The 17,558-nt window shown below is 39.2% G+C and overlaps 1 protein-coding gene across 1 annotated transcript; it reads right to left on the reverse strand.

Annotated features, from left to right (window-relative positions):
• Nucleotides 1–1,536: 1,536 nt before the first annotated feature.
• Nucleotides 1,537–17,016, reverse strand: LOC140491791 (CDGSH iron-sulfur domain-containing protein 1-like). Its single transcript, XM_072590194.1, has 3 exons — nt 16,938–17,016; nt 15,619–15,818; nt 1,537–1,623 (listed from the first exon to the last, which is right to left on the reverse strand). Exons 1-3 carry the CDS (start codon nt 17,014–17,016, stop codon nt 1,537–1,539), a joined length of 366 nt encoding a protein of 121 aa, XP_072446295.1.
• Between the last annotated feature and the right edge of the window lie 542 nt (nt 17,017–17,558).

Consider the following 17,558-nt stretch of genomic DNA (forward strand, 5'->3'; position numbering starts at 1 on the left):
GCACTCAACATATGATCTACCTTAAATCATCATAACTTATACTAAACTTACATGCATCCCTTATGGCCTTCACTCTTAAGTATGTTCTGTCACATTAACAGGGTAGTTAAACTGAACTAAACTTGGGGATTATGCAATTTAGATTTCATGCAATCTCGGCTTCAGATCAAATCAAGTTAAGGAACTCTCAATCACCATATAAGCCTGAGCCTGTATCAGATGGTAAGGCAGCCAAATTAAGGAAGTAAACTAGTTACAGTCCCAACAACCTATTGTACACATTCCTTTAATGATGGTACTGGGAGAAGTGATCAATGTACAGTCCTCCTCAAAGCAAACTTTCACCCTCATAATGAGGTCCTCAATCATGCTACTATTTCAAAGCAGAACAAGGCCAGATCTAGCAACTCAGATTGGTATCCAAGAGGTGTTTGAACTAGTACCTTATTGAACTGGAGAAAGTTTGCATAACTGCAGCACAGATTTGTATATGTGGTATGATGTACAAAAATGTAAAATTTGTCCACCAGTAGCTTGAAGAATTAAAAGAAAATGTTGCTTGAACAGGATGAAATTGCAGAACACTGTGGTACAAATAGCTCTGGGTATTTAGGTATATCAAATCACAAAAGGTTAGTATGCAAGTACAGCAACTGATTAGGAAGGCAAATGAAATGCTATCATTTATGGTAAGGGACCATAATTTAAAAGGCAGAAATTGCTGGAGAAATCTGGCAGAATCTGTGGACAGAAAGCAGAGTTAACATTTTAGGTCCAATGATTTTTCTTCAGAACTGAAAAACGGTCACTGGACCTGTAATGCTGACTCTGCATTGTCTCCACAGGTACTGCTAGACCTGCTGAGTTTCCCCAGCAATTTCTGTTTTTGCTTCAGATTTTCAGTATCAGCACTTCTTTAAATTTTCATTATTTAAAAGTGGTGTTTTGCCTCAGTTGCAACTATTACTCCGTATCTATTCCGATATTAAAGAAAGCTATACTTTTTGCATTAAAATACCTGATTTTCTTTAATATCCAAACAAAGACAAACCACTAAAACCAGAATAAAATTTTAGCTACTACATTTATCCAAAAAAAAGAGATTCAATATATTTTACCTTGCAGACACTAAAGCTCATGTTTATCAAATCAAATTAAAAAATTGTGCACTATGAATTTTGTAGTGAACACAACCCCTATTAAGTACCCATGTAACATGGAACCCTTTTTTGTTTGGAAATGAATAAAACAATATAATTAGAAGATTGTAAATGAGTTTAACATTTCTTTCCCCTGTGTGATAGACACAGAAGTAGTTATATTCATAACACTTTGCTGCATATAGCCTCCACATTTCAGAAGTAGTTCATTCTGCAAAGTGCCTTACCTTTTTTCTTAATTCATCCTTGCAATGAGATTTGAAAATGCTGAACTTGTAACTTAAAAAGCACCATATATCAATTCAACCTTTTAAACGAGAACTGTAATTACAATGTGCATGCAAAGGCTAGAAATGATTCCAGAGTATCCAGTAACTCAAGCGAGTTTTGTTATGATCAAAGGTCCAACGTTATCTCTAGTTTCTAAATTATGCTTCTCGTGAGATCCATCACAGTAAGGGAACTGCAAAAGACAATCAGAGATCATTATTCAGAATTGAAAAGTATACCATCCCCAGGTTAAGACTATTCAAGATTTATAAAATATATCATTAGCTCATTTTAGTATTTACTGAAGATACGGAAGTCGCAAACAAACAAAACCAGGATATGTAACATACTTCCTCCCTCCTCACTGTTGAATGCCCCAAACAGACTTTCCAGGGGAAATCACTGATTTATTTGTACTTCTGTCAATCCAATTACTCGATTCACTGCTCAGAATGCAACCTCCTCTACACGAGGGAGGCCAAACAAACAATAGGTGACCACTTTGTGGAAAAGTTCTGCAAGCATGACCCAGAGCTTCTGGTTGCTTGTCATTTCAAAATGCTATCTTGTACACATTCCTGCTGCAGTGTTCATAAAGCCCAATTCAAGCTGGAGCAGCAGCACCTCATTTCTATTTTACTTTACACAAAGGAACTTTAAATCCTTCTGGATTGAACATGGAGTTTCAGATCATTAGATCCGTCCTCCATTTTGCTGTATTTTTTATTTATCTTTGTTCCACTGTCTTTTTTCCATGATTGTACTTTTGAAGTTGACCAAAAGCTCTGCTGTCACCATTTGCTCTGAATCTATACTTTATCCCTTCTCCAAAACCTATCACCATTCCCTTTGCCTTCTGTTCCACTTAATCTTTGATCTGCCTGTCTCCTAACCTTTCCTTGATAGAACAAAGAACAAAGAAAATTTATAACTCAGGAACAGGCCCTTCGGCCCTCCAAGCCTGAGCTGATCCAAATCCACTGTCACAAACCCAATTCCTAAGCATCTGTATCCCTCTGCTCCACACCTACTCATGCATCTGTCCAGACGCACCTTAAATGAATCTACCATGCTTGCCTCTACTACTTCTGCTGGCAACCCGTTCCAGGCACCTACCACCCTGTGTAAAGTACTTTCTGCGTGTATCCCCCTTAAACTTCTCACCTCTCACCTTGAACACGTGACCTCTCATTATTGAACCCCTCACCCTGGAAAAAAGCTTACCTCTATCCATCGTCTATAGCCTTCATGATTTTGTAGACCTCAATCAGGTACCCCCTCAATCTCCTTTCTTTCTAATGGAAACAATCCTAACCTACTCAACCTCTCTTCATAGCTAGCACTTTCCATACCAAGCAACATCCTCATAATTACTGTTCTGCACCCTCTCCAAAGCTTCCACATCCTTTTGGTAATGTGGCGACCAGAACTGTACACAGTATTGTAAATGCAGCCGAACTAAAGTCTTGTGTGTTTTTAACATGACCTGTCAGCTTATACTCAATACCCCATCTAATGAAGGCAAGCATACCATATGCTTTCTTGACCACTCTATCCACCTGTGCAGCCACCTTCAGGGTACAATAGATCTGAACTCCCAGATTCCTCTGCTCAACTTTTCCCAAGGCACTTCCATTTACAGTATAGCTCACTCTAGAATTAGACTTCCCAAAATGCAGCACCTCTCATTTGCCTGGATTGAACTCCATCTGCCATTTCTCCACCACACTCTCCAGTCTATCTATATTCTCCTGTATTCTTTGACAGTCCCCTATGCATTCTGCTACTCCAATCTTCGTGTCATCTGCAAACTTGCTGATCATACTAACAAGGTCCACTTCCAGACCATTTATGTATATCAAACAACAGTGGCCCCAGTACTGATCCCTGTGGAACACCACTGGTCACCTTTTTCCATTTCGAGAAACTCCCTTCAACTACTATTCTGTCTCCTGTTGCTCAACCAGTTCTTTATCAACCCTGCACACCATATGACTTCACTTTCTCTATTAGTTTACCATGGAGAACCTTATCAAATGCCTAACTAAAGTCCATGTATATGACATCTACAGCCCTTCCTTCAACTATCAACTTGGTCAATTCCTCAAAGTTGTCCATTAAGTTGGTAAGGCACAATCTCCCCCGCATAAAACCATGTTGCCTATCACTGATAAGCCAATTCTTTTCCAAATATAAATAGATTTTATCCCTAAGTATCTTCTCCAGTAACTTTCCCACCACTGATGTCAGACTCCACTGGTCTGTAGTTACCTGGAATATCTCTACTACCCTTCTTGTACAGGGGGACAACATGAGCAATCCTCCAGTCCTCCGCCACTTCACCTGTGTTTAAGGATGCTACAAAGCTATTTGCCAGGGCCCCAGCTATTTCCTCTCTTGCCTCCCTCAGCAACCTGGGATAGATCCCATCCAGTCCTGGGACTTGTCCACCTTAATATCCTTTAGCCTACCCAACACATCCTCCTTCCTTCGGTCAAGGTAATCCAAAGTAAACAAACTTCTATCTCTAATCTCAACATTCATCATATCCCTCTCCTCAGTGAACACTGATGCAAAGCAATCATTGAGAATCTCACCCATTTTCTCAGGTTCGACACACAACCTTCCTTCCTTATCCTTTAGTGGACCAACCGTTTCTCTAGTTACTATCTTGCTTCTTATATAAGAATAAAAGGTCCTGAGATTCTCTTTAATACTGCTCGCTATAGTAATTTCATGACCCCTTTTAGCCTGCTTGATTCCTCATTTAAGATTGGTCCTATTCTACTGATATTCCTCCAAGGCCCGTTCTGTTCTTAACTGCCTGAGCCTTATGTACCTCTTTTCCTCTTGGCTAGTCACATTATTTCTCCTGTCGTCGATGGTTCACAAATTTTGCCTTTTCTATCCCTTGTTTTCAAAGGGACATGCCTATCCTGCACTATCAAACTATCTTTGAAAGCCTCCCACATTTCAAACATGGACTTTCCTTCTAATAGCTGCTCCCAATTCACATTTCCCAGCTCCTTTCGAATTTTGATATAATTGGACTTGGCCCAATTTAGTACTCTTCCCTTAGGACCACTCTCATCTTTGCCTACAAATATTCAAAAACTTATAGAATTGTGGTCACTATTCTCAAAGAAATCCCCCACTGCAGCTTCTACCACCTGGCCTAGCTCATTCCAATATGACCCATTCCCTCATCGGACTATTGACATACTGCTCCAGAAAACTATCCTGGACGCTCCTTACAAAAACTGCCCCATCCAGACCTCTGACACTAAGTGTATCCTAGTCAATGTTGGGAAAATTAAAATCTCCCATCACCACCACTCTGTTGCCTCTACATCTTTCCATAATCTGTTTACCTATTTGTTCTTCTACCTCACGCTCACTGTTGGGAGGCCTGTAATACAGCCCCAACAATGTAACTGCATCCTTATTTCTTAGCTCTATGCATAATGCCTCACTGCTCAAGCCCTCCATAGTGTCTTCTTTTAGCACAGCCGTGATACCTCCCTTCTGTTACAATTGCTCCTTTCCCCTTTTCCAACAGAAAAAAAAATATTTTTATCAACTTCTCCTCAGTTCCAATGAAGACTCATATTGGGCTCAAAACACTAACTCTATTTCTCTCTATGCAGATGCCAGACCTGAAGATCTCTAAAACTTTGTTTTTGTTTCAGATCTCCAGCATCTGCAATAATTTTACTCTTGGTTTAATTCTTAATTCATTGCCACCTCTCTTTCACGAATGTCAAACTTGAAAAAGTTATGCTCTTCTGTACGACAAGATGTTGTCTTTTTCACGTGGTTCACTGTTATGAAGATATAGGAGTACTCTACCTTTAAGAGAGTTGAAGGACTTAGAGAAGCACACTCAAACTCAAAACTGGAAAACTTAAAATGTAACATTTGCTCGAATGGCTAATTAGCTGAGTTGCCTGGATACAAAAACTAATTTGAATTTGGCCAATCAGTTTGAGTTATGCACAAGATACCAAACTCCAATCAGGTTTGATTTTTGTATTTTGACAATATTAAAACCAATTAAACGATCAGATGCTTTGGAGTATAAAACAAAAAAATATTGAACAGTTGAGGGGAGAACTGCCATTCCAACAACACATACAGACTGGTTGCAGAATAGCTTTATTAGATGTATTTTTATCCATCAACGACCTGTGAAACATAATTCCCAAGAAGAGGACAGAAGGAGATACAAAGAGAAGATTAAACAGCTGGCTCATTTCGAAATTTGAGTTTTTTTGTTAAATCTTAATCGGGAGTTTTATTGAACCAGTACCGTATAAGGGGAAATAAAAGATAGGTTCGAGAAAGGAGTTGTAAATAGTCGTTAGCTATTTTTTTTAGAAGTCTGACAGTGAATAATTAAAGTTGTTAATTTTTACTTTAAATAGTGACTTTTGGAATATTTCTTGACTTCAAATTTTCACAGATTACCACATTCCTCTCTCTTCAAGTGTTAAGGAACACAAGTTCCAACCATATATAAGGACCAACATTTCTCCGGATTCTTCCTCTCCTGCCCTTTCCTCTGACTCAATTTCTTCTTCTAATCACTTTTCATTGTGTATTCTCAGCTGCTGTCTGCTGAACAATCTGTGCTTAGCAAATAACTCAGCTTTATCCCCACATGGGCCTGGATCAATTAATTTTGGGTGCAGCATGGTATTAAATTCTTCTTTTGCTGCATTCACATGGTGGCTCAGTGGTTAGCAATGCTGCCTCACAGTGCCAGGGACCCAGGTATGATTCCCCCCTTGGGCAACTGTCTGTGTGGAGTTTGCACATTCTCCCAGTTCTGCATGGGTTTCCTCCGGGTGCTCCGGCTTCTTTCTACAATCCAAAGATGTGCAGGTCAGATGAATTGGCCATGCTAGATTGCCCATGGTGTGGGGTGCACTAGTCAGTGGTAAAGATCGGGTAGAGGAATGGGTTGGTGTGGATTACTCTTTGGAGGGTTGGTGTGGACTTGTTGGGCTGAAGGGCCTGTTTCCATACTGTAGGGAATCTAATCTGATCACAAGAACTCTGTGGCCACTTCATGGAGCTGGTGCCCTCGTCCCGCTCAACCAACACTTTCACCCATTTCTAATACTGTCTGTTCACCTGGACTCCTCTGGCCTCTTACCCATTTTTGATCTTTTCATCGAGAGCTGTTGGCATGTTCATGGCCACCTTAATTTCTCCACTCCACTCCTCTAACCTCTACCCTTCTGAGCTCATTGCACTCTCTTCTTTCAGGTCTCCTCCTGATTTTGTTATTAAACTTGCTGACAAGTGTGATGTCATTATCTGGAGTACAGATTTCTACTTTGGGAGAGGCCAAATACCGAATCCAATTAAAGTGTCATATCTCCTCCAGATCATGACTCCACCACCGAACATTAAGCCATTGCTTCCAGAATTGTGACTGGCCTGAAATCTTTGCTCCATAGCAATTGACCTCATTGAACCTCAAACTCAAACAGCTCACTTCTACTTACTTCTCAAAGTCCACAAACAGGACCACCCTGCAGACCTACTGTTTCAGCCTTCTGCCTCGCTGAGTTTATTTATTCTTATCTTGACTCTATTTATTCCTTCCTTGTCCAGTCTCTTTCCACTTATGTTTGTGATTCTTCTGAACACGTCATTTCAACTATTTCCAATTTCCTGGCCTTAACTGCCTTCTCTTCACTACAGGTGTCTAATCCTTCTAAGCCTCAATCCCCCAAACAGCATGTTCTCCTACTTTGACTGGAGGCCTGAGAAGTCCCTATGCATCACCCTCCTCCTTTGCATGGCTGAGTTTGTCCACTCATTGAACAATTTATCCTCTACTCTTCATGGTTCCTGCAAATAAAAAAAAGTGTAGCTATGTAGAGCATTTCTTGTTCCAGTCCTACAGTTCTCATTTTCTACACCACCAGCCTCTACATTCTAGTGATCATCCTTAGTTACACCATCCACTTTGAACACTATGCCAAATACACTTTCTCTTGGACTTTCTGTCAGCATTCTAAATGGGAACTTTTTCTGGTCTCTCCTCTATTATCATCAACAACTCATTCCCCTCCCATTGCACCTTCCCTTGCAATTTAATGGGGTGAATAGCTGTCATTCTACCTCCTCTTTTCAATCCAATGGCCCAAACATTTCTTTTAGGTGAAGCAGCAAACGAGTTGTACTTATTTCAATCTCGTCTGTGTTCATTGCTCACAATGTAGTCTCCTAAACAATAGCAAGACCAAATGTAGATTGGTGAGTGCTTGCAGAATACTTAGCCAGTAAGCATAACTCAAACCATCCAGTCCTTTGCCATTTAAGTGCACCATTTTGCCCTCATGCTCACATTGTTGTCCCAGGCCTGCTGTAGTATTAGCAAATCCCAATGCAAGGTTCAGTAACAACTCATTTCCACTTAAGTCACTACATTATATAACCTTCTGGACTCAATATTTGAGTTCAAAAAATTTAGAATCTGAACTCCTTCACTTTGGTATTTTTTTCTTTCCTGGTGTGCATGCCTTTGTTTCATTTATTGCTTTTGGTTCGAGCCAACCTATAGTCTGCTCTAAATACTTAGTCTAAAACTCTCCTTTGTCTCTTCTCTACAGCCATTATCACTTCCTTTGCCTTTTGCTCCATAACATCTTTGATCTCTAATCTCTCTTGCTTTTTAACATTATCTTGACCTTTCCTTCTGTCCCACTTGAAACCCCTCCTTTTCAAAAGCAAAACAAAAATCACATTTCTACTTCTCTTCCGTTCCCAAGAGCCAAACTGAACTTGGTTTCTTCTTTCCACAGATGCTGCCAGACCTGATGAGTTTCTCCAACACTTTCAGAACTCCAGCATCCTCAGTATTTTGCACTTATAAAGGATAGAAATTGTTTTTTTTTTGTCTAAATTTTTTTCTCACTTTGCCAGACTATTTGATTTTTCCTCTGCAGCCTCACAATTTAAATGTGTCGGACTTGCACAAACTGTTTTAATCAATTATTGGAAATGCTCCGAGAATGATACTTTGGTTCTCCTACCTTTCATCTACCCTCCTTTTGAGGAACATTTGTATCTGCCTGGTAAGGTAGGTGTAGTTGTTTTTCTGTTAGTGAGATCCAATCACCAAAAAGACATCACATAGTATACAAGTTTGCTTTGTATAATTCAGTCTCAGGCTGTAACCAACATCAAAATGAAGATTTATTTTTAAAACTCAGCTAGTCCCCAACTGAGCTAGTCCCCGCTATTAAGTAATATTTCTATTTATATTATAAACAAGCATTTACAAATAGTGAGCAAATAAACTACTTAAAACTGTTTCAAGTTCCAGAGGCAAGATACCGCGAGTCATAATAATCCCTATGCTGCTCATTCAAGGGGTCAGGGAACAAAATGTTGATCATATCAAATTATGACCTAATTTTCAGGTCAAATGGACAGTCAACTAGTCTTACAGTAATCAGTTTACTAATTGGAAAAGAACAAAATTTATAAATTAGTCCTCCAAACTAATATCTTTACCAAACAGACACATTTTATATTTTTGAGCAACAAAAGCAGAAATTGCTGGAAAGGCTCAGCAGGTCTGGCAGCATCTGTGGAGAGAAATCAGAGTTACCTTTTCAGGTGGAGTGACCATTCCTCAGAACTAGAACTAGGTTCTGAGGAAGGGTCACTCTATGTGAAACATTAACTATTACTTCTCTCCACAGGTGCTGCCAGACCTGCTAAACTTTTAAAGCAATTTCTGTTTTTGTTTCTGATTTATTGCATCCACAGTTTTTTTTTCCCAGTTTTTAACTTATAGCTTTTGAGCACCAGCTTACAAGGCATGAAAGGCAGAAAAAAAGAGAATGTTTATAAAAATGAAGGATTAAATACAGATAAAACCACAGAAAAAAATAAAAAGAAATGACCCCTCTTAACAGACACTTTCTAACATTACCATTACAATTTAAAAAACGATTTTTGTTTTGAAACAATGCTGAAGGAGGTAAGGTTGATAATGGAGGATGCTGCCAATACTGAAGAACACAAGGTTGAAGTAAATCTGAAATTATATATCAAACTTTGCTTTAAAGACAAAAGCAGCTGGATTTTCCCTCGTGCATGATTATTAAGGGTTAGGCTTACAAATAGGGAATAGATAGAAAAATATTACTATAGAAGGAAGGCAAGTCTGAAGGAGAAATATTAAAACAATGACACAGAATTTTCAGTAATACTGGTGACTGATTGTCCTGGATACTGCTGTTAGCAGTGAAGGAACAGCATTATGCCCTACACCACACAGCTGCCGACACACATTGAGCGAACTTGCCAGTATGGATTTCCAGTTTTTTACCATCTGTTTAAGTCTCGCCCATTCTTCAGGAAACCTGTCTTTAATATGGGCAGCATCAGGAGAACCTTTCAACCAACTAATGAAATTGAAAAACCTGTATAGATGGCCAAAAATTGGCAAATTAATTTAAATAATTGTGTAGGAAGCAAAATAAAGATTGGGATTACACACCTGTTCAAGGTGAAGTGAAAGACACAAGACCAAACACACAACTATGCAGTATCTGTAACACTAATTTTCTGAGGGAACAAGTCCATTCTTGCACATTAATTTTCAAGGTTAGACAAATTGTACAGCAGTAATTATGATTTCTGCACTGAACACTCAGTTAGAAATAACTGAGCAACACTTGAGCCTCTCAGTCTTAGTGTCTTTCATGTGATAATGTAATAAATTTAAGTTCACAGCATCTATATGTAGATTTCCTTCGCAAAGACTGCAACAGCATTGCTTCTGAAAGAGCTGAGTATCACTGGAAGAAATACTGGAATTGTGTGCCTCACTGTCCAAAATATTATGATAAAAGTTGCTGCCAATTTTAACTCGGTTAACTGTAAATTCTAATAGCCTCAGCATTATTAGTACAAAGACTGGGTTAGACTGCAGTGTTTCCCAATCCTTCATTGGAAAATTCACACCACATTTGAAATCACCATAGCAACCATAGCATGGAGTAGTGTCCAGTATTTGATTCACATTGAAGGTACGGAGTCTGACACAGAAGAATTGATTACTCTTTAATTTTTACAATGTAACCTGTCTGATCTGAAAGCACAAGGATGGGTCACAGTTCAGACAGAATGCCTAGATCGGATGTAGTTGATCAATAGGCTTTTCATGAAATAACAAAGCTGCTCAAATGGATGTTTAAAAGGGATGCGTATGTATACAGCTGTCTCCTATAAAGCATTTTATCATTAGCCATATTTCATGACCGATTGCAATCCACACATAAAACCACAAAGCAACCTAAAACATTTCCAGTTGTTGAAGCACTATTTAAATTAAAGTTTAAAGATTTCAATTAAGTTATTAAAGCAAGTCAGAAAACAAACTCAATTACATACTATGTATTTGAATACTGATTCTGAACTCTGAAGCATCACAATATTGTTAACAGAGTAAATTTGCTCTTGTAGTTGATATTAAGAGGAGTGGAGTGGACAGATGATAAATCAGTTGTCCACCTCTTTTTTGTGAGGATCTCTGTGAGATAATGTACCTGTCCCAACAAATTATGACATGCCATACCTAATGCTATGTCACCCATGCGATAATGACCTAGATTTCACCATCATAATCCCCTTTACCATAGATCCACCCTTAAAATTATGTAAATTTTCACGATATTCAAGTCTATCAATTTCAGTGATCAGTCTTGATTTGAGCACAATAATCATGAGGGGCAGTGAATTTGCAACCTGAGAGGTTAGTTTAACACAGTTAGTGTTTCTAGTTCAAACAAAACATTTTCAAAATAGCACCAGAGAAGAAGTTGGAGATCTGATGTGATTCAGATATTATGTGTTAGATAAAAAACTATTTCTTATATCTTGTTCAAGACTGTAAAGCAACATTAGGCTAACTTTCACCTGGTCTAAATTGTATTCAGATCTAAAATTATTTTAAATTTATAGCTAGTTAACAATAGTGGAGGAAAATGTTTTTGAATCTAAAGCTGGGAGGAAGCTTTAACAATGTGTAACAAGCTCCATTCTCTCCCACATCTTGCTGATCCTTTCCCTTGCAAAGCATAACTCCAACCTCTTATCTCCACCCGTTTAAGTGTCACTTGCCTTTGCTGGACCATATTACGAAGCATATAGCACACCATGATATACAACAAAATCTTGCAGGTGAGTATTGTAGGGTTCATCTGAGTGATTTAGGTAACAAAAGTGCACTTTGAACAGGGAAACTCTGTTTGATGAAGATTCTTGTCACAAGATGGCTGTTATTGTAATGCCTTAGGAGTGCAGTTGTGGCAGAGATACAGTGAAAAGAATGCATCACCTCAGAGGATAGTTGTTGTCCCATGAAATGTGGAATGGAAGAGTGGAGAATATTTGTATCAATGGCAGATTTCAGGAAATTTTGCACAAAGATGAAAGCAGTTTTGAAATTGTGGTCCAGCTGTATAGTGTTAAACCTATCCATTGTCATTGCTTGACCTATCACTAGGGGCCCTAATGATCACATAGATACGATCAATGATACTCCTTTATTTGTAGGAATCGGATAATTGCAGCAGATCCAGCTACATTCAGAATATGGAAGTCCCCAGTGAGAAATTTTATTTAAACTCTAACATTCACATAAAGACAATAACCATAGTTATGCAATTGCATACACCCAAATGTGAAATGCCATTGAGATCCGCAGCTAAACTTTGAAATTATTTAGAGCTGAAAAAATTCAAGACCACAGTTACCTTGACAACTTGTGGCAGGAACCAGCTATGACTGGAGAACTCTGAACTCTTCATTGACAAGGGCACAGTTGTTTGCAACCAGCTGGAGCATCACAGTTGCCTTCAGCACTGTTTTTCTGACATGCTTACTTGCAATTTTTCTTATATATCTTGTGCTCTGGGTAGAGTCTCTTCTCCTCTGTGGTTCTGCATAACTGATGCTAAGCAATCCTTTCTCACTGCGTATGTTGCTGCTGCAATATTTCAACAGCTTCTGTGCATGATGAAACAAGTAACTTCAGGTGCACTGCATGTTGCTCAAGTGACATCCAAGCAGGCTTGGTACAATGTCCAAAAGCCCGACGTATACCAATTATCTTCACAGCCCAAGGTTGCAGCATGATGAGCTTTGGCAGCTTTTCAGTACATAAAATAAGATGTTTCAGCCAGTTCAAATAATAAACAAAAGTTTACAAATACTTTCATTGCCTATTGACATAATTCTGCCAGACTCATCTCCATTCAACTGAGGGCTCATGATTCTCAGTCATCGCCTGGAAAATTACTAATTTGGGGTCAGTTATCGCAACCTCAAACAGCTTAAATTTGAAAGGCAGCAATATGATTGGTCTCCATAATCTTTTCTGCCTTTGTAGATTTACTGCCATTAGAAACAGAGGTGGGTCCTCTGGCCATCCTATTGAGCTATCATCGGTTTTTTTTTGCCATCTGCCATCATTTTTTCCAAACTTGGGACAGGAAAGTGTCGAGTCAGCATAGATATGAGGCATCAGCAATTGCTTCAGTTTGTGAGAAGCACAGGAAGCTACTTAAGAATTAAAGAAACAAGATTTAACGTCCTAAAGAAACTTAAAACATTATGATGTAATGATTAATCTGTTTAAGTATGAAAGGGGTGCAGTTTACAAAAGCTCTACATGTAGGGTTTGAAAGAGGCTGCACACAGCCAGGAACAATCATTCAGATATAACTGATGCCTTTCATACATCATTGATTTAAAGGTAAAAATAGAAATAGAGAACACACACATTGAAGAAGTCAAGATAATGAACAATTTAAAAGTAAACTATGTAACCACAAATGCAGCACTGAAAGTAGATTATCTTGTAACACAACTTCCAGTAACAAGCAGCATTGGTAAGGGAGGACACTGAGCAGGGTAACTTGAGTAGTTGAGCTGTGACCTCCAGCAGCAGACGATGATGGCGAGGGGGAGAAGGCAGTTCGAGCAGTTGACTGGGCCCTTTCTGGATAAAAGGTCTTTTGAGAAAAAAAAGAGGGCTGATGGGAAGAAGCAAAGGATTCGTCAACTCAATTTAATTTGCATGCCTAGTTCCAAATAAAAACGTCCTTGTTTAACCTCAATATTTGTAATGATCTGATGCCAATGGAATAAAAAAATCCTTGCTTCCTGATCCTTGGGTCATCCATATGTTCAAATCTTGTGTTGTATTTTGCTGATAACTTTATTAGAAATGCAGAAGATCAGACTGTTTGCAGACATTCAAGTTAATTACAAATTACAACTGCTCAAAGGCAGAGTTTTAGAAATGTCTAAGACAGCAATATGATAAAAGTTTGCAAAAATCAAGCGAAAAATAATAATACAAAAATTAAGACTCTGCCATGGATTCCAGAAACTTGAAATATTAGCAAAATTGCTGGAAATACTCAAATCAAACAGCGTTTCCAGAGAATATGTTAATATTCCCTTTTCAATGGACACTGCTTAATACAAGGGTATTTCAAACATTTTGTTATTACATTCGGCCAAAAATTACATTGGTCAATGCGATCAAGCCAAAACTTTGAAGGTATTAAATTATTTGAGAAAGTAAACATTAAATTTTAACAAAAACTGTAATATTATTACTTCATTACTGAACTTTATCATATGAGTTGTGTCCTTTGAAAAATATCTGGTACTGGGAACACTGAAGCTCCTATTGATGTTCTCATTTAATGTCTGCTGACCAAACTGAGACAACTTATGGCAGAAACCAGCTATGACTGGAGAGCTCTGAACTCCTCATTGACAAGGGCACATTTGCACAGACACTCTTGTCAAAATGGTCTCATTTATATGTGCATATCACGCCTACATAATACCTCTACCAGCCCTGCCAGTGGTGTCATTCTATCCTATTCACTCAAATCTATTGTGGTTATTTGAGCAGAACCATGTTTTTCTGGATTAGTGGTGCTGGAAGAGCACGGCAGTTCAGGCAGCATCCAAGGAGCAGGGAAATCGATGTTTCGGGCAAAAGCCCTTCATCAGGAATAAAGGCAGTGAGCCTGAAGCGTGGAGAGATAAGCTAGAGGAGGGTGGGGGTGGGGAGAAAGTAGCATAAAGTACTATGGGTGAGTGGTGGAGGGGATGAAGGTGATAGGTCAGGGAGGAGAGGGTGGAGTGGATAGGTGGAAAAGGAGATAGGCAGGTAGGAGTTTGTTTCACGATTTACTGGCAGGGTGTTTCACAGAGCTTTCTGCATATGAAGTGAAGCACAGGCTTTAAAGAATAAAGATCCCCCTACAAGTAAAAATGTGACACAGTACTAGTAATTTATCTATTAGAAAAAATGTTATTATGGTGTAGACCAGCAGACACACAAAATGCTCTGCCTAAATTTTGATGAATTAAAAAAAACAAAATAAACTAAATATTAGCCTCAAGTTAACAACACAAGAAAGAATTATTGAGAGCTGGTCTTTTTTTTTCCTCATCCAATCTCCTTTTCCTAGTTTCAGATTGTAAAAGATTGGTATAATAGGCTTTATGGAAAGGAAAGAACTTGCACTCACAAAAGCATTTTCACGACTTTCAAACAGGCAAAGTGCTTTATAACAAATGAGATAGCTGCAGTTGAAGTGTAGCCATTTCAAAGAACTTTAAAATATTATGCTCCAGATGCAAGCTCCTAAAATCACCCATGTTAACATAAGAAATATTGGCACAAGTTGATATCAAAAAGTTAAAAACTCTAAGGCCTAAATGACTTGTATTATTTCACTCACTGAGTTGGGGAAATTTCCATCTTTATCTACAACTGTTCTCTAATCAACCTGTTCAGAGATGTTATTATGCACCTCTGGAGCAGATGGGACTTGAATCCAGGCCTCCTAGCTCAGAGCTAGGGAATCTACCACTACATAAGAATCCTACTCCAACTTTATCTACACAATAACCTTGGTAACACTGCATACCTGATAAAGGGCTGTAGACTGACGTGTGCAACATTGGAATACCTTTGCTGTATATTTCTTAACCAGAAAAGAATCCAAGTTCAATTAAGACAACATACTACCAACATTGGCTAAAGATTAAAACTCGAGGTAACTTTACTGTTTTATGTCTGCTCCCCATATTACGAATCGTACTTTAAATGTCTAAAATCACTAACCTTTGAAGATCTCCAACATCTGCAAAAGGCCGTATTGTCACCCAAATCTTCTATATCAAAACTATGAACCACTTTGGCAACATCTTTGCTGATTGCTCTGTTCACTCTGCTGTTCCTTTCTATTTTACTCCTAATCATTCGATACAGAAAATAGCCACCAACCATTACTCCAACAGTTAATGGTAATATAATCCAGTGAGCTACAATTAGAAAAATAAATTAATACAACTTAAGTCAGAAATTAACATGATCGAGACCATTACCTAACAATTCCTTTATGCATGTGATTTCTATTAATTTAATTCAATTTTCTAGTAATTTAACCAATTTCAAATTTATTTTCTCTTTTACCAGGATGCTAGAATAGCTGGCACTATTCAATTCTTTTGCAGTTTGTGTAATATAATCAGGCTATTCCTATGATAGGAAACTTTCAAGTTTGGAAGACCTAATCATTTGTAAAATAATGTAACTTTGCAACAGGTTTATCAAGGTTTTGTATCACCATCTATTTAATGCATGTCTTTTTAAATTGGAGCATGCATTTGAAATCAAGGCGTAGTCTATATCTACAATTATATGAAAGCGTTCTTTTTCACATTATGTGCATGATCTTAAGAGTGGGAATTTGGATCGGATCGCCACGTGCATATTATTGACAATTCAAATTAATTGCAGGGTATACGTCCAATAATACAAATTTCATCTCCCCAGAATGTATAAGTAATATCTCATACCTAAAATCTCCATAAAACATTAAAGTTCTCCTTTGAGTAGAAAAAAGTACAGGCAAATCATACTGACTACAGTTTATGCAACAGTTTTACTGCAGTCATCCTTGTAAACTAATCGGTGTGTTTTAATGTGGTTTAGGAAAGTTTTAATTCCTATATATTTAATTTAGATTCTGTACGTTTACCTCAGGTTTGCCCAATTAGCACACAACGTTACTTTTCATACTTTTCATCAAAATTATAAAATGTTGAATTCTGTAAAATGCATTGTTAGCGCCCAAATGGCCGTCGGAAAACATTACAAAACAAAGTGTTATTACCTACTTCAGAGGACAGGGTCTATGATTGGAACAACCAAAATGGGAAAGTGGATAAAAATACAGACAATCCGATGATGGAGAGAAAAGGCAAATCCGTAAAATTATTTTTAAAAAATAACCGCCCGCGGGTAATTATTAATTTCTACATTGGCGCTGTGAGGGTGGGGGGGGTAACAGACAGACTATTTGTTACAGGTGTTAATTCCTGCAAATATCTGCCGCAGAATTTCAAACTGGCGATTTGAAGAGAATTGAAGACACGCACGTTTCTGCTGGAGACCAGAGGCCCATGTCTGTCCAGGAGCCTCCACCCGGGTACCTCCCTGCACCTGCCCCTCCGACATGGCTGCTCCACCCGGGGGGGGGGGGGGGGCGGTTACTACCTCCTTCAGCCACTCTGACCCCCACCCACTCTGCCCCTCCCACTCTGACCCCCACCCTCTCTGCCCCTCACCCACTCTGCCCCTCCCTCTCTGACCCCCACCCACTCTGTCCCCACCCACTCTGCCCCTCCCTCTCTGTCCCCACCCACTCTGACCCCCACCCACTCTGCCCCTCCCTCTCTGACCCCCACCCACTCTGTCCCCACCCACTCTGCCCCTCCCTCTCTGTCCCCACCCACTCTGACCCCCACCCACTCTGCCCCTCCCTCTCTGTCCCCACCCACTCTGACCCCCACCCACTCTGCCCCTCCCTCTCTGTCCCCCCAACCTCTCTGCCCCTCCCTGTCTATCCCCACCCTCTCTGCCCCCTCTCCCCCCCCCCCGCCCCCCACCACTAGTTACCTGATGACAGAGCAGCGCTCTGAAAGCTAGTACTTCCAAATAAACCTGCTGGGCTATTCCGTGATTTTTAACGTTGTCCACCTTGTCTGTCATGGCTACCA

Source organism: Chiloscyllium punctatum, chromosome 20 (genome assembly GCF_047496795.1).
Source record: "Chiloscyllium punctatum isolate Juve2018m chromosome 20, sChiPun1.3, whole genome shotgun sequence".
Lineage (NCBI taxonomy): Eukaryota > Metazoa > Chordata > Chondrichthyes > Orectolobiformes > Hemiscylliidae > Chiloscyllium > Chiloscyllium punctatum.